General features: G+C 55.3%; 1 protein-coding gene across 1 annotated transcript in view; it reads right to left on the minus strand.

The window, feature by feature from the left end:
- Positions 1-8360: 8360 nt before the first annotated feature.
- MCM5 (minichromosome maintenance complex component 5) overlaps positions 8361-19979 on the minus strand; it is a 15621-nt gene continuing 4002 nt past the window's right edge. The window contains 12 exon segments of the mRNA XM_014459144.2: positions 8361-8696; positions 9587-9714; positions 10464-10606; positions 11080-11208; positions 13012-13124; positions 13729-13905; positions 14097-14162; positions 14526-14669; positions 16031-16142; positions 17066-17237; positions 17697-17863; positions 19602-19757. Coding sequence (XP_014314630.1) covers positions 8595-8696; positions 9587-9714; positions 10464-10606; positions 11080-11208; positions 13012-13124; positions 13729-13905; positions 14097-14162; positions 14526-14669; positions 16031-16142; positions 17066-17237; positions 17697-17863; positions 19602-19757 — 1609 coding nt within the window. The 3' untranslated portion in view covers positions 8361-8594.

Below are 19979 nucleotides of genomic sequence, written 5' to 3' on the forward strand. Positions count from 1 at the left end.
ACATGTCCGGGCGGCACAGACAGACCAGAGCCCCTTAGAACCGGGAGTGACTATGGTGGCGGAAGAGGAGGAAGAAGGTGGCCCGGGAGGTGGGCAGTTGTGTCCTTCCTTCCAGAGAGAAACCACAATCCAAGGCTCACGGTGACCAGGTCTGCGACCCGTATCCGGGCTCCTCTGGCCCCATGGGGTCTCTCCCTGAGCCCCTGTCCTCCCTCCCCGCTCCAGGCAGCCCCTGGCTCAGGCCCTCAAGGCGTGTCCTGCCACCCGCCCTCCTCTCCCTCACACCCGCCAGGCCTCGTCCTCCCAGGAATGTGGCCCTGCTCCCCCTCCACCCAGAACATCCTCCCCAGATGCCCCTCACACTCCTGCCAGGACTAGGGCACAAACACCCCTCCTCAGAGAGGCCTCCACTGCACATCTTACCTGAATCTTGGCTTCCAATAACCAGGGTTAGGGGCAGGGGCGGGCGCCATGCTGCGAGTGGGTACCCAGGATCTTTGCTCCGTTCTACCTTTCCCAATGTTGGGTATTTTTCCATCATAAAAGTTTTTTAAGTGATAACTAATAGAAATCAACACTCCTTCCACCACTCTCTGCCCATCTCCCTGGTTTATTTTCCTGCAGCGTATTTCACTCCGCCTGACATTCCCCCTCCTGGGCTTGTTCCCTCCGCTCAGACACTGCTCTCTGTGAGCCCAGATCTGCCCACAGAGGAGGACACGCCGCCCTGTCCATCAGACCCCCAGGGGCCTGGGTTTTATGCCAGTGCCCAGGACAGAGCCCAGCACACAGAAGCCACTGCAGAGACGTCTGCTGAGTGGACACAGACACGTTCACGGGTTCAGTAAGTATCTAGGTCCATGCCCGTTCATGCCAGGCCCTGGCGAGGTGAGGGAGACAGAGGTAAACCAGACGCACCGTCGTCCTTTCCCTGACAGCCCAGCGCCTGCTTTCCAACACCCCGGCTCTCTCCTGCTCGGCTCCCTCAGCAGGCTGGAGGGCAGGAGCGAGTACAGAGAAACACAAAGCCAAGAGTCGGGGACCAAACGGGAACACAACAGCTTTCTCAGGGCCCTCTCAGCTGACTTCCACCCGAATCGCATTGGCCAGAGTGGGTCACATGGTCACCCTAGCTGCAAAGGAGTCTGGGGTGGGGGGGAGGTGTGGTTCACTGGGCTGTACCGCACATACTTGGTTGTTTTGGAAGGAGGAGAGAGGATGGGCATGGTGGGCAAGTTCGCTGTGTCTGCCTCATTCTGATGATGATGAAAAAGGCGATGACCACTATCATTATTGTCATTATCACTATGGCATTTCCTGACTATCCCCAGAACACCCCAGCCCAGGGGTGGGCAAACTTTTTGACTCGAGGGCCACAATGGGTTCTTAAACTGGACCGGAGGGCCGGAACAAAAGCATGGATGGAGTGTTTGTGTGAACTAATATAAATTCAAAGTAAACAACATTACATAAAAGGGTACGGTCTTTTTTTTTTTTTTTTTAGTTTTATTCATTTCAAATGGGCCGGATCCGGCCCGCGGGCCGTAGTTTGCCCACGGCTGCTCTAGGGGCTTCAAGGATCAGCTGGCTCAGTGTTCCCATTTCACAGATGGAGGAGCTGAGGTCCAGAGATGTCACATGGCTGGTCACGGCCGTCTCCGGCATGAGTCCCAAGGGGCCCTCTGCGTGCTTCTCCAGCCCGAGGGCCTGTTTATCTTGCCCGGGCTCTGCCTCCAAGCCAAGGCCCGTTTCTCATGGTTCCTCACTCACATCCTTTATCACAGATTTGAAAACCTAAACATTATGAAACGATGTCAGGGGAAGGGCTAGGACCCCAGGCCGCATCGACATGGTCACAACTGCATAGAAATGATGGGTGCTTTCCAGGTTGGAAACCCAGCAAAACACATCATCTCCTGTTCACCCTCCGAGAGACAGAGGCTGGAGAGGCTGGGGCAGGCCTGTGGTGGAGGCAGGAGTAGAACCCAGGCCTAGCCTCCGGTCGGGCCAGATTTAGGGGGCAGGCGGAGGGGTGGGGAGGGTTGAGGTGGAGGCCCAGTGGAGCTCCCTGTACCCTTCTGCTTGCCCCACCTGGCCTGGCACCAGGGGACAGGCCCACAGGACAAAGGCTGCAGCAGGTGGGCCTGAGGACAAAGCCGCTTCTATGTGGACCAAGTTCTAAAATAAGCCTAGTCACAGGGAGTCTAGTCACCATGGCAACACGAAAGTTGCTCTGCAGAAGTGGAATTAAGTACTGCTGTTACTCTCCTGGTCACGGTCACCAGGAGGAGCCTGCTATGGCCAGGCCCCAGGACAGACACTTTACACACGCTATCCCGCTGAAGTCACCATTGTCTTCGTTACCCCGCAGATGAGTCCTGGGCTGAGGCGGAGACCCTGGCCAGAGCCCCACACAGCCCAGAGTCCGGGCAGAGCAATGATGGGGATTGGAAGGTCTGGACCAAATCCCCCCTCCCTGCCTGATCCCAGCCGCCCAGGCGACCCATTCCTTCTGAGCCGTTTGCCGTCCCCACCGGAAGCATGTTAGGAGTGCGCGTGGGGATCGTTCTGCGTCCCTCCATGGTGGTAGGGTTGGGGAACAGGCTTGATCGCCCATGATCGGACCCTGGGACTCGTGATAATCTCCCGCCCTCGCGGCCTAATTACAGCCAAGTCTCCGTGGGACTGGTTAACAGTGCCGCCCTGTGGCGGGAAGCGGCAGACAGGTTGGCAGCTAATGCTTTATCTCTGCTCCAAGCTTTCTCATCCTCTCTTCTAGCAACAGGCCCTGACCCAGACCACAGTGGGAGGAAATGACCCAGGTCTGACCAATTAGTCACTGTCCCCCCATCTCTCTGGCAACTGTGATTGGCCCAGGACAGAAGGACTGACCCAGCAGAGCCCATCAGAAAGCTCCCCTGGGAATGGTAGCTGATACTATGAGAAGAAGCTCTTGCTCTCTCCTGGGGATGGGAAGGTTGCTGAGCAGGGACTTCCAATGACTTTGTTCTATATACTCGGGAGAAGGTGTGCATATAGGTCAGACCTCAGTGACAGACAACAGCATCTATTCTAGCTCATCTAAGCTAAAAGGGATTTTTTTTAATTTATTTATTTCAGATAGAAAGGGAGAGGAAGAGAGACAGAAACATCAATGATGAGAGAGAATCATCGATAGCTGCCTCCCGCATGCTCCACAGTGGGGATCGAGCCTGCAACCTGGGAATGTGCCCTGACTGGGAATCGAACTGCGACCTCCTGGTTCATAGGTTGACGCTCAACCACTGAGCCACACCGGCCGGGTGGGATTTTTTTTTTTTTTTTTTATGATATTACATGTTTGTGCATCCAGGAACAACTGCCCCAAATACACCACACGACTGGGCCACCACAGGCTTACTTCTCACTCGTGCAACATGTGCTCCTGCTGTCCTCACCGAGGACCCCACTGGGACGTGCCAGTCCCTGCTCAGGAGGAAGGGAGCTGGAAGGACCATGTCCTACTCCTGAAAGGTTCCCACTTGTTACTTCGGCTCCTGTTTCGCTGGGCAGAGCCTGGCCCGTGGCTAACCCCAGAGGCAGGGGTGTGTAATCGTTAGTGGGCCTGGGAGAAGGGGGAAGTGTGGACTCTGGTGGAAAGCATTGGGTAACTGATTCACCATGGAGTGTCCGTTCTGTGCTGAGCGCTGGGAAGAAATACAATTCAGCAGAGCCCGTCCTCCCAGAGCGCACCCTCTGACGGAAATAGAGAAACAAGAAAACTAAATCCAACGAGACGAGTTCCGACAGAGAGGGGGCGCTCGGAGGGGCCCCTGACCTGAGCCCGGAGAGCAGGGAAGGCTTCAGGGAGAGATGTCCACGCTAAGTAAGGCTGGGTGCAGGGGCCTCTGCCCTCCCAGCTGGAGAGAGGGGAGACCTGGCAGGGTTCTGTTGGGGGGACCCACCACGGGAGCCCCATCTTACAGGGCAACCCCAGGGAAAGGGAGTCTTCTGCTCTTTCCTCCACAGGGAAAAAGTGAATGTGGGTTCCACTAGCAGGGTGGACCTTTCTGGGATGAGGACCCTGGAGGAGGAGGGGCGGAGGGAACAGAGGCCCAGCCTCCCTATGCTAGAGGGGATCCCCTCTTACGTGCCACCAGCCCCTCTAAAGGGATGGGTGGGCTTGAAGCTGGGGGCTCTGGGAGCCAGGAGATCCTCAAACTCATCTCCTGGCTGTGACCGTGTTACCAGCAGGAGACTGAGGGGCGGGGGCGAGAAGCAGCTGGGTCCGGGGGACCAGGTCACCCAGACCTGGTCTATCTCTAACATTTGATGTGTCTACATCTAGGAAGAGACCCAAGAAACTGTAACTGTGGTTACAAAGTGGGCCTTTGGGAGACAGCTTTGGCCAAGGGGGACTGATTCTTACTTTTGTTTGTTCAGTCTAAGCAAAAACTTTTTTTAAAAGTACGTCGGGCGTCCCCCCAGGGTCTGCACCTGGCAGAAGTTTTGTCTAAACAGTCAGTGGTGAATGCCGAGCCTGGCGGATTCTTCAGGCTGAGTCTGGGCTGCTGGGTCTCAGCCAGCTTCTAGGTTCCCAAGGCAGGGCCAGGGGGTCCCCGGGAAGCCAGTGAGAGCCAGAGAATGGCCAGGCAGAAAGGGAGGTGGGAGGATGGTTGCTGCTGTGCCTGGTGCTCTGGCGCCCCCTCATGGACACTGTCCTCAAGCTTCTGGGAGAAGAGGAGGGCCCACTTTTATTTTAAAAATCTGGTATCAGCAGAGTAGCGCAGCGGAAGCGTGCTGGGCCCATAAAAATCTGGTATCTTGGGGTTTAAAAAACATGGGTCCGGACCAGGTAAAGGGCCACCTGGTTGCTTTGGGGCCCCCAATAGGCAGCATTTAGTGTCAGCAGCTCTTGACGACGCCTTAGTAAGCACAGGCACCCACTGCCCACACTAAAATGCTTCACTTCATTCTCCCAAACCTCACCGTCTGCACTATCATTATCCTCTTAAAATCTAGGGAAATGGAGACCCAGGAGGTAAAAATTTAAAAAACTGCACTCGGGGTACACAGCCAGAAGTGGTGGCATTAGGACTCAGCCCTGGCCTCACCCCTCACTCTATAAGGCTCAGTAATTGTACCTTCCTGTTCAGTGCTGGCCGTCATTCCAGAGACTTCCAGGCTCCATGCTTATTAGCTGTGGCTATCGTCCTCTCTGAACCTGTTTCCTTATCTGTAAAGTGGGTAGGGCTTTTGCAATGTTGACAGAAAATCCCAGGAACCTCAAGCCCTGGTAAACCAGAGCTGGGCACCGTAAATACAGGGGAAATGGAGGCCCACCTTAGAGTAGTGGTCACCCTTGAACCACATGCATAAAAAGCACCCATGGGCCCTGTTTTTTGACTCAAATAGTAACACATGCTCTGGATTTTTTAAATTATAATTTTATTTGTTTCAGAGAGGAAGAGAGAGGGAGAGAGAGAAATATCAATGATGAGAGAGAATCATTGATTGGCTGCCTCCTGCATGCCCTGCACTGGGGATCAGAGCTCGCTAATGGGGCATGTGCCCTGACCAGGAATTGAACCCTGACCTCCAGGTTCATAGGTTGACGCTCAACCACTGAGCAATGCTGGCTGGGCACATGTGCCCTGGATTTTGAGCCCGTTTTGAAATGTTCGTTACTTGCAACTTTAATGTTAGCACACACTTGAACAATTACTGTTGTGCCAGGCAGCCCTGTGTGCTTTAGGAACATGACCCATGTCATCCTCACATCCTTAAACGGTATGATCCCCATTGTACACATGAGGAAATTAAAGCTGACAGATGTAGTAAGGGCCTAAGGGCCCAAGAAAGTGCCAAAGCTGGGATTTGAATCCAGGCCATCTGGCTCTCAGTCCATACTCTTAACCTTTATGCTTTATTGTCTCATATTTTAAGTGAGAAATGCTTGTTTTTTTATGTATATGTTACCAAAAGTTGTGTCAGAAATCACTGTAATGTACTTTGGCCAGACCATGTTTTAAAACAAACATCTGCTTTTGCTCATCTAGACTTGAAGTTTCCATTACATCATTGATTGTCAAATAAATATAAAACTGACATATTCATGTTTAAATATCTATGTGAAAAATTGTTACAGCATCCAAAAATATACAAATGCCTTCTTTCATAAGCTGATCTCTTTAGAATACTGGTCTCGGTGCACGCCTGCCCCTCCTATGAGCCCCATGCCCCGCCCCACCAGCCCCAGCCAAGCCAGTGGCTCCTCCGTTGGTCCCTCCACAATGTGCCTGCCAGTAGTGCCACCTACCCTGGGGCACAGTGACTGTGCCAGGGCAGTCTTCCCCGAGCCGCACCTTCTCCGGACCAGGACTGTCACCCTGAATCCTGCCCCTGCCATCACTCGCTGACACGTGCCTCTCTGAGCTTCAGCTTCCCCCTGTAAAATGGAGGTGACCACAGTGCCAGCACCCATGACACTGGGGGATTAAGTGCATCCCACTCTACAAATGTGGGATGACGGGGCGACAGCCATCACTGGCTGAGACCCAGGTGAGCGGGCTCCCTGGAGAAAGACCCCTCTTCATCTCCAAGAAATGCAACCCGCTACTGCAGGGTAAGAGCTCACGCGCCAAACAAGGAACAGAGGACCAGGTCTGCAAAAGACGCGGCCCTCGCCCGAGTCTCCACCTGAGCAAGATGAAAGGAAAACAGGAACCGGAAATGCTCACCATCCAAACAAGAGAACATTTTCAACAGCGTTATCAAAGAAATGGGCTTTGAACACAAGTGAGTCAGAGGAAATGGACCTAGCTGCTCTCATCTCTCCATTTCCCTGAAAAGTGTAGCCAGAGAGCTTTCAGCAGCTGGAAATTGCTGCTCAAAGATACTTTTGATTCAACAATGACCCCAAGTTTTCCTGTTTGTGGTTTTAGAAAGATCAAAACCCTGACTTTTCACTTCTTCATGACTGTCTTCATTTTTACTTACTGGTTATTTTTAAACATTTTATGTGCTAATAATTTTATTAGAATAAAATGTTTAAATATACTTCTAAATTCCTATTTTGCTTGAAGCTTTATATTACTAAATGTATTTAAATATAAAATATTTTACTTCATTGATTTTTCTTTAATTTTGTGAATTCTAGCTTTTTAAAACAAAATTATACTCAAATTGGTATTTCAACATGAGGCAAATCAATGAGCACAATAATGGCACTGTTCATTTCTCCCGTACTGCTGTACGAGTGCTTTCTACCATTCAAACCTCACAGCGTGGGGTGATGAACCCTACGACCTCCAGTTTATTGATCATACACTCAGAGAGGTCAAGTGCTTTCCCCAAGGCCACACAGCGCGTGGGCGGTTCCTAGGAGAGACCCATCTAGACTTCCCGCATCTCTGCCTTACCGACTTTGCTGTATGGCCCGGTAGATATCCACAGCCCTGAATACTAAATCAGCCTCACCTCACAGCCAGGTTCACCATCCTAGGCACTTCACCATTAGTGGCTCATTTATCCTAACACAACCAGTGCCATCTCTATTACAGACTAGTAAACTGAGACACAGAAAGACTGTGTGAATCCAGCCAGTCTAACTGCAAAACCATATCTCCTATCAGAAAGGATATATGCATCCCTATGTTCATAGCAGCACAATTTACCATAGCTAAGATTTGGAAACAGCCTAAGTGCCCATCAACAGATGAATGGATTAGAAAATTGTGGTACATCTACACAATGGAATACTATGCTGCTGTAAAAAAAGGAATTCTTACCATTTGCAACAGCATGGATGGAACTGGAGAGCATTATGCTAAGTGAAATAAGCCAATCAATGAAAGAAAAATACCACATGATCTCACTCATTCATGGATAATAAAGACCATTATAAACTGATGAACAAAAATAGATACAGAAGCAGAGCAGCATCAAACAGACTGTCAAACTACAGCAGGAAGGCTGGGGAGGGTTGGGGGTGGTGGTAAGAGATCAACCAAAGGACTTATATGCATGCATATAAGCATAACCAATGGACACAAGACACTGGGGGGTAGGGGAGGCCGGGGGAAGGTCAAGGGGGGGAAAAAAGAGGAGACATATCTACTACTCTTTGTATTCTTTTAAGCAATAAAACAAAATTTTAAAAAAACGTATCTCCTGCCCAACCACACAGCTGCTGGGGACCAGCGGAGGCTGGTCAAGCTCACCCCCTTACAAAGACCACCACACACACTGGGTCCTGCTGAACTGTCACCAGGGCCAGCAAGACACCAGCTTTTCATCCCCAAAAGCAGCTGAAGAACCAGAACCCAAAAGTGAGGGCCTAAGTGGGAGAGTGGGTCAGACACCCAGCAGAAGCCTCCACGTATCCAAACACACGCCTTTATTATGTCAATGAACCCCAAAAGCACACTTCCGGGACCGGTCTGGGCTGACGCCAGAGGCAACCAGCAGAACAGGCGCTCCTTCCTCGGGGCAGGCGGGCCCCCCACCCCCGGGCACAGAGGAGAGCTCGAGGGAAGTTCAGGAAGACAGTGATGGGGAGGCAAAGGCGGGGGCGACATTCCTGCTGTGGGCGCGCAGGCGGCGGCGGCGCGGGCTCACTTGAGGCGGTAGAGGACCTTGCGCTGCATGCGGTGCTGGATCTCGCCGCGCCGCAGCATGAGCTGCAGGACCTTGTGGATGGCGTGCTCTGGGTATTTCTGCGGACACAAGGCCGGATGCAGAAGTCTGCTTCCCGAGGGGGGCACCCACCCACCTGCCCCCTGGGCCCTGCAGAGCCCCCCACAGAGCCCACATGTCCCCCTGCTCACAGGGAACTGTCCATCACACCCCCTCTGATCACAGGACTCACACTTCCTGAGCGCCTAGCACGCACCACGGGCTGTTCAGTCTTCACAAACAACTCGTTCCATCGCCACAACAACGCTATGCAGCTGGTATACAACCACCCCCTCCTTACAGGGGAGGAAACTGAGGCACAGAGCTCAGTCACACAGCAAGTAAGTGGTAGGGCTGGGACTTAAATCACGTCCGTCTGACTCTAGAACCCAAGCTCTTCACATCTGCAAACCTCTCTAAGCCTCGGTGTGCTCACCTACAGAACGGACGTCGTACTACCCCCTGCAGAGAACTGCTCTGAGGGTCAGAACGAGAGGGGAGCGGAGACCAGGAACTGGCACTGTTCCTGAGACGTAAAGATGGTGGCAAGTTCTCCGTAACATCTGGAAAGCCAGCTCCTCTATGGGGTCAAGAGCACTGTCCCCAGAGAGCTGGGAGGCTCACCCTCCTGGCTCTGCCCATCCTCTCCCCACAAAAGCCGGGCAATGGCGGCAAGTGGACAAGGGCCTGGGGAAGGCTGGGTGTGGTTCCACCAGGACCCCAGCCACTGTCCTCCTCCCCTAATGAAACAGAAAATCAGCCCAGTCCCAAGGGGAGGAATGATGGGAACAGGTCTGGGACGAGGACCAGCTGCCCCACAGCCTGTCTGTGGGCAACAGGACTCTGGTGTTGTGGGCGGGAACTGGGCCATGGCAGCCACGAGGAGACCCTTGCACCCTCCCCACCCCGCCCGGCCCCAGGGAAGGCCCACCTGCTTGGTGAAGTCCTGGATGATGCTGTGCTCCGACACCTGGGAGCCGATGGCAAAGCGGCGCTTGAGCTGCTTCTCGATGCGGCTCAGCATCTCCTGGTCCTCCTGGCTGGTGAAGCCCTCCACCCCTGTGGGCACGAGAAGGGAGACGGTGGGTGGGGCGGGTGCCGGGATCTCAGTCGGCCCACAGTGGGAGGCTTGGAGATGGAGCCTCCAGCCCAAGGAAGAATGGCTGGAGCCAGACCCAGAAGAGAAAATTACGGGAAGAGGAACAGAGTGTGCCAGGGAAGTGAGGGCCCGACTGAGGAGACGACTGGGGACCTGAAGTCGGGGGACGGGGCTACCGTGTGGGGAAGGATGCTTCAGGCAGAGGCAACGGCAGGCACAAAGGCATGAGGTAGGAACACGTGTGGCTGCTTCGAAACCCGGGGCAAGGGGCCAGAGTGGTACCCAGGGGCAGGTCCTGTGGGCCCTGTGGGCCTCAGCACAGGTTTTGTTGTGATTCTGGCGAGAGCAGCTGCCACTGGAAGCCTCTGAGGACAGACAGGAGCTGACTGTGAGAAAGCTGAGTGTCAGTTTTCTCCTAAGACGAGAAGGATGAAGTGGCCACTGGCTCCCAGGGGCCAGCTGTAAGACAAGGGAAAGAGCTTCACGGGGTGCTGACTACGGTTCTTGGCCAATGATCAACTGCACCCATTCCTAACGAACTGGCTCAAAGGACTGTGCTCAAGGGTCTGGAGAGAAGCGGCTCTTCCCATCGGGAGGCAATGCCAGGGGGAGAAACAGCAAGGAAGCAAAGGCAGGAAAGCAGCCACACCGGGGCCTCCAGCAGGCCGCCCAGCCCTCGGAGCCCTGAGCCCGCAGCCCCGCTGCTCACCTGACAGGGTGCCCGACAAGGCGGCGTCCAGCGTGGACACCTGGAAGAGCCTCAGGGCCTCCTCCACGTCCGCCTCCGTGGCGAAGGGCTGCAGCCTCATCTTGCTGAGGGCCTCGGCGATGCGCACGATGGCCTCCAGCTGCCTGTGTGGGGGCAACGGGACACCAGGGGGGCCTGAGCCCATCTTCCCTCCCAGCCCTTCCTGACATCAGGGCAGTACCTGCCCAAGGTGGTAAGACCACAGGGGAGACTGCTGGGTGCCCCCTGCCCCGTCTTCCTCTCCTCCTCAGTAATGGAACTTTTATTCCGCCACGTGACACCCAACTGGAAGACATTTCCCAGCCTCTCTTGCATCTAGGTGTCTGTGTGAGTAAGGTGTGGCCAATGAGTCATAAGTCCAAACACTTTGTGGGATATTTAAGTGTCCTTAGCTCTGACCAGTGTGGCTCAGTTGGTTGCCAACTGAGAGGGAGACGGCTGTTTACACTCCAAAAGAAGCGCTCCGACCCGCCTTCCCTAGGGCCTGGGCTGTGTGGTTAGCGATGGCCCGGCCCCGATGGCCCGGCATGCCCTGCTCTACAGTGAGGCCCGTGCCCAGCCCTGTCCGCCGGCTCACCGCACAGTGATGGGGATGCTAGAGCGGCGCTCGCTGTCCCTCTCGTGCTGACGGGCCCCACTGCGCATGAGGATGTACCGGTTCTTCAGCTTCTCCGCGGCCTCCGCTGACAGCCGGGGGCCACACTTCCTGCGGAAGGGTAAGGAGCAGCTGCCATGAGGCCAGAAGGAAATGTGGGGCACCCTCCCTGCCCTCAGCTGGCTTACAATCATGTGCTTGCCCTCAACGGGCTGCGTGCATCCTTTAGAAGAGATTTAAGTAAAATCTGGGCTCTAGACAGGTGCCTGAGCTCAACAGCAGTAGAGAAAAACAGGTGCCTTTGTCAGAAAATAGGCAGAGGGAAGCCAGGCCCATCTGCAGGGGGTGAAGACTGCCCTCCTTACTGCTGGGTGACATGTGGCTCAAGTCATGAAGCAAAGGTTGCCTCACCCACAGAACAGAAAAACGGCACCGCCACGCAGCACAGGGCCCACTGGACAGTGAGCTCACAGCCGGCTTCGACCCAAACTTCCCCACCAGCCAACACAACTGAGGATGTGATGCTCAACGCCGCCCCAAGAGGCTTGGCAGTGACTGCTGTCCAGGGACAGGGAGCATGTCAGACTCTCCCAGGAGGGAGGGGGATCAGGTAGATCCTGATCAGGTAGGTCCTATTCCCTCCCACACACCACACAGGTCGACTGACAGTCACTGATCCTAATCCAACCCCCATCCTGAGGATGAGGAGACCAAGGCTGGATGGAAGGAGCCAGCTCCCCACGGCTGTGAGGAGCTCAGAACCGTGATGAAGACCCAGAAATCACTGGGCACCACACCACCCATCACCCAGAGGAGGTGGTGAGTAGGGACCCGCCCGACTTTAGCGTTAGCGTTTCCCCTCCCACGGAAGGGGCACTCAAAGATTCTTCCCCTCTCAGGTTGTAGCTCCAACAAGACACAACTGAGGTGTCTGTCAAGAACCTTGGCAGCCCTGGCTGGTTTGGCTCAGTGGATAGAGTGTCGGCCTGCAGACTGAAGGGTCTCGGGTTCGATTCTGGTCAAGGGCACATGCTGGGGTTGCAGGCTCAATCCCCAGTGGGGGGCGTGCAGGAGGCAGCCAATCAATGATTCTCTCTCATCACTGATGTTTCTCTCTCCCTCTCCCTTCCTCTCTGAAATCAATAAAAAATACACTTAAAAACAAACAATAAAATACCTTGGCAGAGTGGCTAAAAGCACAGCCTCTGAGCCTGGTACTTGGGTTCAAATCCTGGCTCCACTACAACTCCTACCTGTGACCTTGGACAAGTTATTGAACCTTTGTCTGTCAGCTTCCCTATCTATAAAATAGAACAATAACACACCAGTTTCTAAGGTTTTAGGGAAGAGCTAAATTTCACTTGTCCATAAATACTGAGAGTAATGCCAGGCACAGAACAAGTACCCTACGTATGGTTACTATTACTGACAATCTGTGAGAATAACAATAAAGTTGCAAGTGCCATTTACTGAGTGGTTACGTGATGCAGGGCTGTGCTGAGTACTTACTCATCATCTTGTGCAATCCTTACAAAACCCCAGGGAACACCAACCGAGGGAAAGCAAGGCTCAGAGGTCAAGTGACTTGCCCAAGGTCACACAGTGGGGGTGGGCAATAGCCAGAGCCTGTGTCTACAATGACCACACTGCCCTGCCTCCCTGAATGTCAGGTGAGGGGGTGTCCTTGACACCACCTAATCCTACACCCTCATTTTGGAGACAGGCAAACTGAGGCTGACAGCCTGAGTGACCTGTGTAAGGTCAGACAGGAGTGGAGCAGATTCACGGAACTAGAACCCCAAAGGACAGCATCATCTCAGGCGTCCTTTATGAGGAGCAGGCTCAGGGGACAGGGCTCTCTCCCGCCCAGGGAGCTGGGGAGCCTCAGCCCACAGGCCAGCATCCAGGACTCACGCTCGGCAGTAGGCGATGAACTTCTTCAGCTTGGTCAGGTCCACCTCCCCCTCCACCGCCTGGGTCTGTGTCAGCGCACTCACGTGCAGAGTGATGACGTGTTTGGCCAGCATCTAGGGCAGAGGGGACCCTGGGTCAGCTGGCAGGCCCTCCTAAGCCTGGGTCCCCACAGCGGTCCAGCAGGCAGGGAGGGAGCTTGCAGAACCAGAACCAGTGGAAAGGGGGAGGCCTCCTCCTCCTCTGGGCTGTCAGCTGCTAAGACAAAAGCCCGGAGCTGCCAGGGCCTCCTCTGCCACCAGAGGGAGCAGCTGCCAGAGAACAAGACCCCCCCACGGAGAGCAGAGCAGCAGACAGGAGCGCTGAGGACACCAGTGGGGCCTCAGACCTCTGGGCTTGTCCATTCCATAAGCCACCGAGTTCCTTTCAGAAATTTACAAACCAGAACTGGGTGGGGTTCTATCACTTGTACCCAAATGTCAACTCCCCATTTCACATGCAAGGGTCTGGGCCAGGGGGAGAGATTCACCCCCATCACTCACAGGGAGGCAGAACTCTGCACCCTGGTTCAGTGCTCTCTGCGCCCCCATCTGCCGCCTCCTGGGCTCCCCACTACGGGCCCTATGCGATGGTCAGGACTCCTGTCAGCCCCTGTTCGCCCTCCCCCAGACCGTGGGCCTGGCTGGAGCCGAGCCCGTGCACCCTGCGGCCCTGACTCACCATGTCCCTCTCCTCGTTGTGCTCGTCCTTGACGATGAAGATCATGTCGAAGCGGGACAAGATGGTAGGCATGAAGTCGATGTTGTCCTCCCCCTTCGTCTCATCCCAGCGGCCGAACACCGAGTTGGCAGCAGCCAGGACGGAGCAGCGGGAGTTGAGGGTGGTGGTGATCCCAGCCTGAGTGAGGGGAACAGATGACAGATCAGAGATGAGGACCCCGGACACGTATGCGCACAAGATGCTAGGCCTGCTGCTGCCGCCAACGGAGGCCTGGGCAGGCAGGGCTTGGCACAGTGCTCAGAGCACCCTGGGCTCGGCCAAACCAAGCTGGGCCTCAGCTGAATGGGCTTGCAGGGAGGACCACCCACCTTGGCGATAGAGATGGTCTGCTGCTCCATGGCCTCGTGGATTGCCACGCGGTCATCTTCTCGCATCTGCGAGGGGAGAGAGCGTCCATCAGACCAGGCGAGGGTGGGGGCAGTGCCAGGAGAGCTACAGCACGACCACTCCTGGTCCCAGCTTCATGCCAGGCCAACGGCAGGAACTGGGTCACCTCTCATCCTGGTAACAACTGAGTGGGCTTGGCTCTCCTCTCCCCACGCTCCAGATGTGGAAACTGAGACTGGGAGAAGTCAAGCTACTTCCCAGTTACCCTATAGTGACAGGCAGGGGACTGAATACAAGTCTCCAAGTCAGAGGTGGCTCCTGAGGTCCAGGGATAGAAGGCCACACCCCCTGCCTTGAGACCACTAGGTGCCACCTACCTTTCAGCCACTACCTCACCCTGTCAGCCTCACCTTGTCAAACTCATCGATACAGACGACCCCGCCATCAGCCAGGACCATGGCTCCGCCCTCCATGATGAAGTTCCGGGACGAGGGGTCCCTCATCACCGAGGCTGTCAGGCCTGCCGCGCTGCTGCCTTTCCCAGACGTATACACCTGGGGAGGGCCAGGAAGGAGGTGTCAGGGCCCAACACAGCTCCATGCTGGCCCCCCAAGTCAAGGGGACCAGAAAGCTGTGACTCACACAAGGTCACACATCACAGCTGGCCACAGGGCACAGACAGAACTCAGGGAGCCTCCCGCTGGATGAGGACATCACGGCCCATCCGGCCTGGAGGGTCGCCCCACTGGGTGGTTCACATCCATTACACTCTGAGCCTGCCTCAGCCCCGAGCCTCAGCGGAGCCCCGCCATGATGGCCCCAGGAACCAGCCCTTAGGGGCCTGGCTCCTCACAGAGGAGTAAAGTGAGGCCCAGAGGAGAGGAGTGGCCCACTTCCCAGTGGCCTCAAAGCTGGGACAGACTTCTGACTCCCAGGAAAAAGCTTCCCCGACCCGAGTCCCATGTCCTCTTTGTACAGACCTGCAGGCCACATGCTGTCACTGAGCCTTTGCATGGTGGCAAGTCCAAACTGAGAAGAGTTTAAGTGCTAAGAAGGGAACGTAAAGTATCTCCTGAACGTAAAGTATCTCCTGACTATTTTCTTATGTTAAGCTACATGTTGAAATATTGTAAATATTATAATTTCACCTGACTTTCTTTTTCCACTTTTTAACACGGCTACTAGAACATCTAGCATCACACACTAGCATCACACACGTGGCTCACATGTGCAGTTCACACACATTTCTATTGGACAGCCCTGGCACGAGCACTTGTCGCACACACTTCCTATCTACCCAGAGACCACCCTTCCCACCTGTACAACCCGTCCCACTGAACACACAGGCATCCTTGCCCCACTCTGATCCCGACACGCTCATCACTGCAGAGGCCCCAGCCTACCAGGCACCTGCGTTCAAATCCCTGTGCTAGCACTTACTACACTAGCAAGGCACATAGCTATTCTGTACCGTTTCCTCATCACAGGGCGGGCTCACATACCTACTGCAGAGTCGAGGTGCACGTTTAAGAGTAAACAGACGTCGGACACTTCAAGCAGGGGCTGGCCCTTGAGTTTAGCCATGACTATTACCAGTGTTATGATTTAGTGGGCGGATAAACTGAGGCTCAGGGAACAGAGGTGACTTGCTCAAGGCCCACAGCCAATGACTGGCCAGGCTGAAACCCAAACCCCAACCTGCCTCACATCCGGTGCTCTGCCCGCTACCCCAAAACTACACCCACCTGTTGATTTCCTTCCCTCTCCTCCTGTGCTACCCGCCCACAACCAAGGGGAATGAGGAAGAGATTCTGGGCGATCCTGCCCACCAAGAGGACCCGGGGGACCTGGTGGCCCTGCCCTGCAGCCTTCCTCCCTGCTGGGCAGCCAAGGAGAGCAGCTCATCAGAACTCACCCCAATGGGAGAGCACTTCTCCACAAACTTCAGCAGCTGGGACTTGGCCGTCCCCGGGTCCCCCAGCATCAGCAGGTTGATGTCTCCTCGGCGAGTGAGTCCATCAGGGAGCCTAGGGAGGACACACAGGTGGGCAAGGCAAGAATCCCCCAAGGCCTGGCTGTTTACAATGGCAGCTGGCAGTCAGCCCCCTGACCTATCACGAGCCTCAGAGCAAGTGGGGAGGCAGGGGGTCTGGGCTGAGACCACGCTCATAGCCCCATGGTAACTTGCCTCCCGGGGCGGGGGGGCGGGGGGGGGTGTCAAAGGAAATTGACACTTGGGGCTGGACTGGGGCACACAGTGAGCCTCTGATAACCATCCTCGTAGCTGGGAAGAAGGCAAGCAGGGGAGCTGCCAGTGGGCTGTGCGTGGAAGTGGACTGGGAATCACGTGGGCAGGCTCCTGGCCCTACATGTGCCTGTGAGCAAGTTCCCTTAGGTCTTTATGCTTCAACTGCCTCAGCTATAAAATGGGTGTGATCGTAGCTTTCTCACAGGGTTATGAAGACTGGCTGGGTTTCAGGCACATTAAAGCGCTTAGAAAAAGGCCTAGCGGACAGTAAGATTCAGTAAGTGGTAGCTGCTAGTCATATTAATTTCTAGATCTCTATTACTTTATCGTTTCAAAGGGCACGCGGCGTCCTGTGTTGGGTCTTTCACCTGTCGTCCACGTGGAAGCGTGGGTTGAGAGGTGGTGTCTCTTGCCCAAGGTCACACAGTAAATAAGCAGCCTGGCAGAGACTGCAAGCCCGGAGCCCTCCCCACTGTGCCCGCCAGCTCCCCCACAGCCCACCCCTGGCCGGGGCTGGGGATGGGTCTCTCTGGAGAGAGGATGGATCAGTCCCCAGCCAGCTGACAAGGAGCCTGTGAGAGCAGGCAGGGCTGAGAGGCTGGGGAAATGAGAAGAGGATTCATGTCCTGACCATCTGGCAGCTGTTCTCCTGTGAGCCAAGTCACCGTCCCCTCCCCAGACCCGGGGAGCCCAGACCCCCACCTTTTCCGGGAGCCCCCAAAGAGCAGGCAGGCGATGGCCTTCTTCATGTCCGTGCCCCCGAAGATGGAGGGGGCGATGCTCTTGGAGATGACCTCGTAGACATTGGGGAGGGCAGCCAGCCGCCGGAACTCCTCCTCCTCCTGCGGGGTCACGGCCCCAGCAAAGCTGCGGCCTGGGTGGGGGGAGAGGAGGAAGAGGAGGGAGGGTGCATGAGAGCTGTGTGAGGGAGCACTTGGTGCTGCTCAGGGCGTCTCAGAGGGGAGGGTCGGGGCAGTGCAAGCGTCAGCCAAAAGACAGAGCCCCCCAACCCCCCCGCCCCAGGAGTGGGCTTGCGAGTTCCAGGGTCCAGGGAGTGAGGGGAAGAGTGGGGGGAGTCAGAGGAGCCAGGGGGTCAGATTGTGGAGGCCCCTGTGGACTCCTGGGAAATCTTCCATCTTGCAGAGGGGTGGGGTGCTCTCAGCCATGGAATGACGTGGTGTCTTTGGTTATGACAGCACCACTTACCCTGACCGCTGTGTGGAACAGTGTAGGGGCGAGAACAGGAAGGAGGCCCAACAATAATTCAGGAAGACAACGTGAGCTCGGCCAGGGCACAGCACAGCCTGTTGGCAGGACCCCAAAGCCAACTCACCAGAGCCCTCTGTGTCCACCTGGATGCCCAGGACACGGATGTAGGAGCTCCGGATGCCCACGCCCACCCTGTCTCGGCCCTTGCTGGAGGTCAGGCCAAACTTCTTAATGGAGTAGATGCCCATGATGGTGACCCTGTTCCCAGGGACGACCTTGTCACACAGGTACCTGAGAGGTCGATGGGGAGGAAGGGGAAAAGCAGGTGAGAGCCGGGTGGAGACAGAGTCCTGACTCTACCCACCCTGTCACACAGTCCACCTTAGCATTTCTACCAGAGGCCTTACAACCTGAGCTGCTCCAGACCTGTCCATCCCACGGGCCCAGAAAACGGGTCTCTCCCCCTCATCATTTACCCCCTGTTGGGGGGCAGGAGCCGGCGGGGAGAGGTCAATGGAGGAAAATGGAGACATATGTAATACTTTCAACAATAATTTAAAAAGCCCGAAAAAAAGTAAAGATAAAATAAAAATAAAAAGCCCCTCCCCCTCCAACTCTCTCTGCTGTCAGCCTCGTCGCAGGGTGCCCCTTAGCCACCTCAGGGAAGCCTCCCCCTGCCCTCCCAGCCTCCCTGCAAGACTGCTCCCATTTCTGCCCCTTCATGGCTCCAGGAGCTCGGCCAAGTCCTTTTTCCTCTGGACTTTCGATTCCTCTTTTGAAAAATAAGATGTTGAAACCAGGAAGCCTTAGGCATGCAGGAAGCACTGGGACGTGCATCTGCACACTGCCACTCAGAAGCCACGTGAAGGTCAAAGAAGTCACTGCAACTCTCTGAGCCCGGGAGATAACACCTGGTCTGACCTGCCTGACTGCTGTGGGACCCAGTGAGGTCACAGGCACAGTCACAGCCTCTGAGGACTGTCACTGTCACTGCTAATGTTTCAGCAGAGGGTTCTAGGACTCCTCTTATGTCCCACTTAAGCTTTGTGGATCACAGACTGCTGGGACAAAATCTAATATGTAACGAATCCTTAGCCTGTGTAAGAAACTGTGCTCAGCGTCTGACGTGCATTTTCCAGTTTAAATCTCACAGCAGTCCGATGAGAGATTAAGGACTGTCAAGATTGATCCCCATTTTACTGATAAAGAAACTGAGGCTCAGCAAGTTCATGCAACTTGCTTAAGAGTCTGACTTCTACAGGTCCTACTGCCCCTGAAAAAGCTAATGAGCCCCGGCCAGTGAGGCTGTTGGTGGGTGCTGTCCCATGCACCAAAGGTTGCCAGTTCGATTCCTGGTCAGGGCACATGCCCAGGGTGTGGGTTCCATTCCTGGTCATTGATGTTTCTCTCTCCCTCTCCCTCTAAAAATCAATTAAAAATCTTTTTTTAAAAATGAAGCAAATGAAACCTCCAAGTCTGCTCTCCAGAAAAATGCACATACACAGAACATTTGTGCAGCCAGGGTGTGCAAGCCCCAGTTAAGGACCCTCGTCACCATCTCCAAACCTTCTGCCCGTTACTGTAAGGGGACTAGGCCCCAGCTCGGCACCCTCTCCCTCTTTCCAATGGCTCAACAAAATCCAAGGAAGAATCTTAACAGTGAGGCGGGGGCAGGGGCAGGGGCAGGGGCAGGTGTCAGGCTGGGATGAGGCCTCCCAGCTGCTGGTTATCTAGCTCTGCCTCCTGGAGCCTCCCGGTTCTAAGAGGGCTGAGAGAGTCTCCCAGGAAGAACACAGGCTCAAAGCTCCTCCAGAGTCAGTGGCATGTCCTCAATGAGCAAAAGAGGGGCTGACATGCCCGCAGGTGATGGGAAGATGACAGGAAACTGAGGGAAGTACCAGGCACAGAGCAAGTGTCCCCTAACCAGCCTCCCCCGCCCACCACGCTGGATGGTCCACACCCAGCACCAGTTTAGGGACACAGCCAGGGACGCCCGACCGCATGGGTGCCCACCAGCAGCCTGCCTCACCTGTCGCAGTAGAGCTGCATGTGCCTGGGCATCTCACCGTGAGGCACTGCGTCAGGCAGCTCCTGCAGCTTCAGAGTCTGGAAGTCCACGCACTTGCACTTGTCGGGCATGATGAAATACGGGTCCAGCGGGCACCTGGGGCGCCCGGCCTGATCCCTGTATAGAGAAGAAAGAGTCACCAGAGCCGCCCTGAGAACCCAGAGCCCATCCCAGGAGTCAGCAACAAGGCCTGGTCGGCAGCAAATTAAGGATAAGCTGGGAAAAGACCCTAAAAGGTAGCTCTGGGGGACCACACACCAGATTAAGAGTGGGGAGACCTGCTCCGGGCCAGGCTCTTACAGTGAACTTGCTGGGAGGCAGGCAAGTCACACTCCCAGT

The sequence above is a fragment of the Myotis lucifugus genome, unplaced genomic scaffold, assembly GCF_000147115.1.
Source record: "Myotis lucifugus unplaced genomic scaffold, Myoluc2.0 scaffold_103, whole genome shotgun sequence".
NCBI lineage: Eukaryota > Metazoa > Chordata > Mammalia > Chiroptera > Vespertilionidae > Myotis > Myotis lucifugus.